The 8,029-nt window shown below is 41.2% G+C and overlaps 1 protein-coding gene across 3 annotated transcripts; it reads right to left on the bottom strand.

Moving 5' to 3' along the window:
- Positions 1-1,957: 1,957 nt before the first annotated feature.
- Positions 1,958-7,874, bottom strand: LOC115122812 (chromobox protein homolog 5-like). Of its 3 annotated transcripts, none has more exons than XM_029652073.2 (5): positions 7,583-7,874; positions 6,782-6,941; positions 5,345-5,576; positions 4,788-4,888; positions 1,958-4,530 (listed from the first exon to the last, which is right to left on the bottom strand). In XM_029652073.2, exons 2-5 carry the CDS (start codon positions 6,919-6,921, stop codon positions 4,389-4,391), a joined length of 615 nt encoding a protein of 204 aa, XP_029507933.1. In that variant the 5' UTR covers positions 6,922-6,941; positions 7,583-7,874; the 3' UTR covers positions 1,958-4,388. The 3 variants fall into 3 exon arrangements, with proteins under 3 accessions (XP_029507933.1, XP_029507934.1, XP_029507932.1); XM_029652074.2 differs by having other exon boundaries at positions 6,782-6,923; XM_029652072.2 differs by having other exon boundaries at positions 6,782-6,980; positions 7,583-7,873.
- Between the last annotated feature and the right edge of the window lie 155 nt (positions 7,875-8,029).

The following is an 8,029-nucleotide window of genomic DNA, read 5'->3' as shown; positions in this document are numbered from 1 at the left end:
GAGCTGATCAGAACACCAGAAATTGCATTGGTCTCAGAGATACTCAGACACACAGCCCCATAACTTATGAACATTTAACAAAATAATATAATGTATTCTGTATACATTCAGTGGCAGCGTGTGTATAATAGGTCTGTGTTGTTGAACAGACCATGCAACACTGACCAAGCCCACCTCAGCCATCCTTCCCTTCCCCCAACTCTAGCAACCCCAGCTGCACAGTAGCCACCTCGACACTCATTTGTGATGATGTGCAGCAAGACAACCAACCTGTCACAGGCAATGTCCTCAAACTCATTTACACTGAAAGTTACTGATACTCTTACCACACCGGCTGTGTTTGTGGAGGCTGGCGCGAGCACACAAACCCATTATAGTACCTCCATTTGTTAGGTCTGCTCCATGACATCACTGCAACAAAAATCACCGGAAAGCCATGTATTGTATTTTTACAGTACACAAATAACTCAGACGCACAATACTGATCTGAAATATTGATTTAGCTAGACAGCAAATTCTCATCTGTAGTCCCTCGCTTATTTGACCTCAACTGGTTCTTTAAGCCTGATCATATTTTCCCAGATGCCTCGGTGTTTATACACCACACACAAACACACCATGGTCCTAAGGCTGCGTTCTGATCATCTATCCTCCTCCAGAAGTGTGCACTTGTTCACTCCAACTCATGCAGTTAATAATATTAGATTGGTGGAAGCATGGCTGTAGGGACTCCAGTCAAATCCTTTTAAAGGGTAGAAGGGTAGAGAATAGGAACATAGCCTCTTCCCAGTTCTTCAGCAGAGAACAGACAGATCAGGCTCAATAAACTCCCGTTCACTCCCTCTGCTGGGCTTAATGGTACCACAAGCTGGACAATTTACTAGTGACCTTAGCATTCCATTTGTGGAAGAACAAAAAAAAAAATCACTGAAAATTCCACTATCCAGATAGTTTTGCAGCAAAAAGAGAATGAACGAGTGAAAGGAAGGGAGACCTAGTGGCAGAGATCTGATTGTTCCATGATTAGGGAGTTTTACTGACCACCATGTAATCGAAGCAGGAATAACTAGTTTAGGCCCTAGCTGTAGCCTTTACTATGCAAGACATCTGCGCTTTCCATGACAGACTGACCAAGTGATAGCCATGATCCCTTTTGATGTAACTTGTAAAATCCACTTCAAATCGGTGATGTAGGAGAGAAGACAGGTGAAGAATTTTTAAGCCTCAAGACATGGATTGTGTGTGTCTGCGTGCCATTGAGGATGAATGGGCCATATTTAGTGGCTTTCAACAGGGTACAGTAGGTGCCAGGCACATCAGTGTGTCAAGAGCCACAACACTGCTGGGTTTTTCCATGCTCAACAGTTTCCCATGTGTATCAAAAATGGTCCATCACCCAAAGGACATCCAGCCAATGACACAACTGTAGGAAACATTGGAGTCAACATGACCAGCATCCCTGTGGAAAAGTTTCAATACCTTGTAAAGTACATACCAAAGCTCTGCAGCTGTTCTGAGGGCAAAAAGGGGGATGTAACTCAATTACGAAGGTGTTCCTAATGTTTGAACATTGTGTAAAGCTGCCTCATACAGCCCAGGTGGAAGAGAATAGCCCATTTAATTAATGTAAAGAGCGTAAAGTTGCATGAAAGGAATACTTCCTCCCATCTGTCACCCACATGGTACTGTTCAATTAAAATTAGTTTTTGAAAAGTCAGACTACACATTCATCAACCAACTATTCACAGCATATCAATTATTGCATTCTTATAAATGAAGATCCAGTAAGTGCTCTCGAATGTGATCTATAAGATTTATGGGCAAAACAGTAGTCGATCCATTTCTGGTTAAAAATCTCCTGACATGGCCATAGTAACATGCCAAGTGGCTCCATCTGCTGGTATAATATGATTAGTGCAGTTACTCAGCTAGTAGAAACATCACCAGGCCTTTAAAATGTTGGAAACAGTTTACTACAATTTAATACAAGACAAAACAAATTTGCAGAGCATTAAAAATGGTAAAATACAAATGCTGCACATTTAAAAACATGATAAAAAAAAAAAAAATGTATGCCTTCAAATGAAATCTTTGAAAGTAAAGGAGTGGTGTGAGAAAATAAAAGTTAACAGGTTTTTATTCAGGACACACAAAAAAAATATCTAATGACATGAAACATGTACAACCCTGTTACACGTGTCTAGAATAGGGATGTTTCTCAACGGAAGGATGTCATTTACAAAAAACGGTTGTTTCTATGACTACAGTGGCTAGACAACTCAGAATTCACAAAAAACAAAGAATTCACTGCAAGAGAGGGGAACAAATCGAGTACGAGTAAATCTAGAGAACAGCCGATGAACAGGACTCTATCCATCAACTCAGCAATATATTGGCTACACCAAATGAACTGGGATATTTGCCTCTTACGGGACTACATGACCTTACAGTTTGTCACTACATATGTGGATGTTGATATGGGAAACAAGGTCTAAGGGGTCAAATCTTTCTACAACTCCTTTAAATCAACTTAATGATAGCAAGTGGGGGGGGAAAAAATACACTTAACATTTAATCCAAAGTACTGACATGATCTTAAAATGTTAGACTAAAGCAACAAGCATCCCATGAAATAACACTGTCTGCCTTGTTCCAGTCTCCCATACAGCGCACTGACAAGAGCACTTTGGCTGAGACATTTAGTCACAGGGTGGCGTACCTTGATCAAATCCATGCTAGTTTTGTTTCACATTACTGCAGAGCATGTGGATTGTCCAACCTCTCATCATAGGAATGGTTACAGTTCAGCATTACTGTGATAATGTTGTGTATATACTCAACAATCAAGTGGTCATTCACATTTGCAAACAACAATGGCTTGAAACACCGGGCACAACTTTTGAAGTGACCCTTCTGTTCATCTGTAGCAGGCATAAAATAATGGCCTGAAACTAGAGCCCCGACATACTGGTCTTGACCAGAGGAAGAAACTGACAGGGGGAGGTTTTCTGCACGGTTCAACCAATCCAATAAATGTGGAGGTGGAGTTAAGATTGAGTGTCACCAGTCAGATCACAGGACCTTTCCATGAAAACATCCAATTGTTAGGGCCCTCAGCAGAGGCTAGTTCATCTGTAATATTTTCTTACTTGTGCTTGATGTGAGGACACTGATTAAAAGGTCATCAAAATAATCAAATTCCAAGTTAGGAATAAGTGGCTACTCTAAAATATATTCATGATCTCAGCAATGGAATCAAAGCTACATAGTTGACAGGGCAAAGCTACAGAAAATAAAACATTGGGACAAAAGAGCTAAAATATTAACATGACGATGATTAAAACAAAACGTACAATCCAGCCACACTACTAGCAAAGTTGAGAGAAAAACCATGGAAGGAGTTTTACATAAAGGGGCCATATTTACCTTAGAACATCAAAGTTGAACTAAAACTACTGAAGAAAAAGTCTAGATGTTTTTTGACCAAGGTGGCCCAATAGGGGGAAATCGGATAATACAATTCTATTGTTTCTACTGCATAACTAACTAAGGTTTAAGACTTGCTAGGCTGTCGGCTTCCCAGTGTCAAACATGGCCGTTGCCCACATTCAACGTTCCACAGATTGTCTGATCGAGGATCAGTTGCCCTGTTAGATGAATTAATATATGGACCAGACACTGGATCAGCAGTCAGACACTGAATACAGGTCCCTGGACCATGCTATGATAGACTGCCCATTTTAACGTCTAAGTGAAGACAACTACCTTCAAGTCACCTTAATATGGCTGCCTGTACCTAGACAGGGTACCACAGAATCTACGGTCTTCCCGACACAATTATATGCCGTAAAAAAAATACTGCACAAAAAGTACAAAGTGAGAGAATAAAGCATGAGGTTGAAAAAAAACAAGCCCTTCCCAGTAGCGAGCGCACCTGTTTCACCACATCCAAAACCACAATCTTCCTGCATCCTTCTCAGTTTCTATGTAAAATGGCATGGTTGAACTGTTAGTTATTCAGGGATATTAGCCTGTACATTGGGGCATGGAGGGAGGTATCATGAGAAAGTGGGCAGTGTTCTCCATCGTTGGTTTGTGTGGTTTTTGTTATGTCATTACCAATGGGGTGGGGGTTGTCAGTCGGTACCAAATCTCTCCCCAACCCTCTATTTTGCCCTAACCCTTCAATGTTTGCAGATCAATACGGTGGAATATTTACCACCACTGATTATACCTATGCAGACTATTCAAACAAGTTAACATCAAAGGGTTAAGGCCAAGGGGGAGGAATAGGGTGTGATTTGGTGCTGGCTATACAAGTCTCCAGGATGTCCCTGCAGAGTCGGGGGCAAGAGGTCAATGACCGTTCCCGTGGCAAGACATCCCGCTCACATGCTTACAGCGCCCTTCTCTTTCTTGTCCCCATCTTCGTGCCAGGTGAGGCGCTCCTCATAGAAGGCTATGACGATCTGCGGGCACTTGTGATTGGCCTCCTTGGCTAGCACCAGATCTGCCTCGTCAGAGTCCTTCCTGTAGAGTAAGGAAATAATAAATATAACATCCTTATTTACAAACCCGTTGCCACGGTGACAACTCAATTTGTCGCAAAACTCAATCAGGACAAAAAGTTGGTAGACCTAAACTATTATCTTCAGGACAGTAGAGCAACCACTACAGTTAAGCACTACAGTTAAACAGTTTGTCACCAGTTTGAAAACAAATTCTTATGGTGTTGTAATCTAACAAAAGATAACAAGGTCAACAATGTCTAAGTACTCAACACTCACCACTTCATGAGGAACATGAGATCTCCACAGGAGTCTGTGGCTCCAATAATCTTCTCCGGTACCAGACCCCTCTCAAAGCCTCTCGCAATCAGGACATCATCCTGGAGAAAATACGAGTAATACCTTTATGTTGTACAATACAAGTGTAACTTTGGCACTGCTGAGGGGGGGGGGGGGGGGGCGGCGGCTGGTTAACAGTTTAATTTCACAAAGCATTTGTCATTCCAGTGAAAGTCGATCAAGAGGGTGTTGATTACCATTTCACTTTAAAATGAGCTCTTTGCAAATGTAAAGTACACCAGGAAGATCAAGCCGCTGTTCTAGCCTACAATAACGCTGCAGCACCACTGAAGAGGTTGTTAAGTAGTAGGCTGCAAATGCTGGAGGTAACAAATTGCAATGAAAGTCACCCCCTTTCAGTAATCGAGGATTGGTTTCGTAGACCTGGCAGTCAATTCACCTAGATCTTGTCTAGTGTAAACAACCTAGCCTGGTATATAAACCAATTTTGGGGTAAAAGGGGTTATCTACACCAATTAACGAGGTAGGTTACACACCTCTTTTTTCCGCTTGGGCTTGTTGCTGCTCCCCTCCTCATCGTCATCATCATCAGAGTTCCTCCTCTTGCTGCTGCCTTCCTTGCTACGGCCTGATGATCCCGCGCTGGACTTGGATCCTCCACTGCTGGGGGTTGCACCACCACTGCTAGGCTTCTTGTAGGTCTTCATGAACCCAGCAATGAGCTCGGGGCAGCCAAGATTCTTCTCTGGCTCCCATGTGTTGTGCTTTCTGCAATGAACCATGCATTGTAAAAGCAAGCTTGACATTTGACAGGAGGTATACACACTAGTGTCCCAACAGTTTAAACAATTCAGTGTGAACTAAAAAAAACTAAAGCATGTTGAAAAGAATGGCTGTATTTTTTAAATAAAGAGCTGAGAACTAACAATTACCAAAATAAAGACAATCAGGAAGAATCTAAAAATTATGCATTCGGGAGTATTTTTGTCATGGCATGGGGTCACTCAGCATAAGCCATGGCAAAATGTATAGAATTGCAGTAAAAAAAAAAAAATGTTTTAACTACATCGTCTCTGCAGGCATAAGGAGGGCCTCAAATATTAGGTCGGCAGCTGAGCTAATGGCCACGAAGCCCACTACCTAAGCCACATTATGAAAGGAAGAGGGGAAAAAAACTGCATTGGTCATTTTACGAGTCTCCAAAGAATGTTTACCCTCCATGTGTAGGAGTCAGAGTTGAACATTAGACACAGTAGCTGACTAAACTAAACTGGGACGCGTCTGATTAATGCCACCAACGAGTTAAACAGACCAGGCGTTGAGGAATTCAGCTCAGAATAACTTAATTTGACCAAGGTCATTTTTTTTTATGTATCATGAAACGTGTATCTTGTACCAATGTTTGTCTTCTGTAGTTGCATGCCTTTGTTTGCTTAAGTCCACAATTTTTCATTAAACGTTCATCAAATACAACCACGGTTTACTCATTGCTGTTGCTCTAGGATGGTAACTCTATGAAAATGTGCATGTGCCAATTGAATTTCAACAAGGAAACAGTCAGTGTTTGTATTTGATTACATATTATTTTAAAAGTATGGTTTTCAGCTAACAAAGGCGCACAACTACAGAGAACAAACGTAGGTACATGGTAGGCATTTCATAATTAAAAATGGTTGGAAGTCTTGACCTTGGGTGAATCGATGTAGTCTGGGCTGAATTCCACAGAGCCTGGTCTCTGCTCAACTCTGTTGGTGGAGTTGATCAGAATTTTCCTTCACCATGGTTTAGTCAGCAAAACACGGAGGTAACATTTTAGACTCTCGTTTTGAAACATACTGGAAGGCATGACATATTTTTGTTTTATTTGGATGGCTAAAGGTAGAAATGAGCTAGCTACTGCTACAGGAAGCATATTCATATTGAAAACATGTCAAAGTAACATTGCATCACAATCACATGAGGAACAGACTTACTCTGAATAACCTTTCCACTTCAGGAAGAATTCAACTCGGCCCTTCACCGTCCTCCTGTCCAGCACCTTCTCCACAATGAATTCTTCCTCTTCTGAAGATGAGCCTGAGGCACCATCATCATTTTCAGTCTTCTTTCCCATGGCTAGCTAGGTTACAGTACCTAGGGTGAGTTAAGTGGCACGTCTCAACTTTTGAGAACCTAGCAAACGTCGAAACAAGTTTAGAAATGTGTGCAATAAAGTTCCACACTGGTCTGCTGTCCATAGCTAGCTAACTACGCACATTATGAAGTCATCAAAATTATACAGCCGATAAACTAGTGAACTTGTCGAGGGTCATCTAGGTTAAACCCTGTCTTAAATTAATTATTCCTCAACCATGTCCCGACAGCTGATTGTCCGTTTAAAAGGAATCAATTGAATTATAAAGTACGCTAGGTTAACGTTTGCTCAGTCAGCCAATACTGTTAAATTAGCCGGCATGCGTATATTTGACTTATTTGATAACATATAACAATTTCCTCTCAATAGGGGTAAAATAAGTACTTAGTTAGCAAATTGCGTTTTTAATTCATTGCAGTTTGTTAGAAAACGATACACAGGGACATTCAAATCTAAATAGTCGAAAGTGTGTAGCAACACAAACGTTAGCTAACATGTTTGTCCCAACCAGCTAGCTAACCGTTCACTACCAACGTAGCTAGATGATGTTAGCTAAACTAAGCAATTTTGCAAACGTTATCCTCAAGACTTTCTGCATTTTTTTTAACTAGCTAAGAAATAGCTTCATGATTTTACTCACTTTCGTAATTCGGATGAATTTATTGGAAACCAAAATTGCTTTCTTCCACCACACGGTTAGCTTCAGCAGTTGGCTGGATGCTTTTTCTGGGCTTTTTGTTCCCCCTCCCCACACGACTTGCTTGCGCGCCAAAAGCACAATAGCAGACCGTGCACGCCCACGAAAAGGACGGCGTCAAACTAAATAACTGTGATTTAATAAGTAAATGTTATGGCTAGCGATGTGCACTAAATAAATATGCAGACATTTCAGGATCATTTGGCAAGCTTTATCAAATACTATATTACGTTTATTTATACAGACTTGCCAGAACATCAAAATCATTCCATTGAAGTGACGTACACATTAAAACAATATAAAACGTAAACTCACGCCCACCCCCGGCTGGTGTCGTTTTATTATTGGATATTGCTGATAACTGACTGTGAAGTACCCAATCGGAGTAGC

This window comes from Oncorhynchus nerka, linkage group LG7, assembly GCF_034236695.1.
Source record: "Oncorhynchus nerka isolate Pitt River linkage group LG7, Oner_Uvic_2.0, whole genome shotgun sequence".
Lineage (NCBI taxonomy): Eukaryota > Metazoa > Chordata > Actinopteri > Salmoniformes > Salmonidae > Oncorhynchus > Oncorhynchus nerka.
The sequence above is the reverse complement of the archived record's forward strand: the minus strand, read 5'-3'. Positions and strand labels throughout refer to the sequence as shown.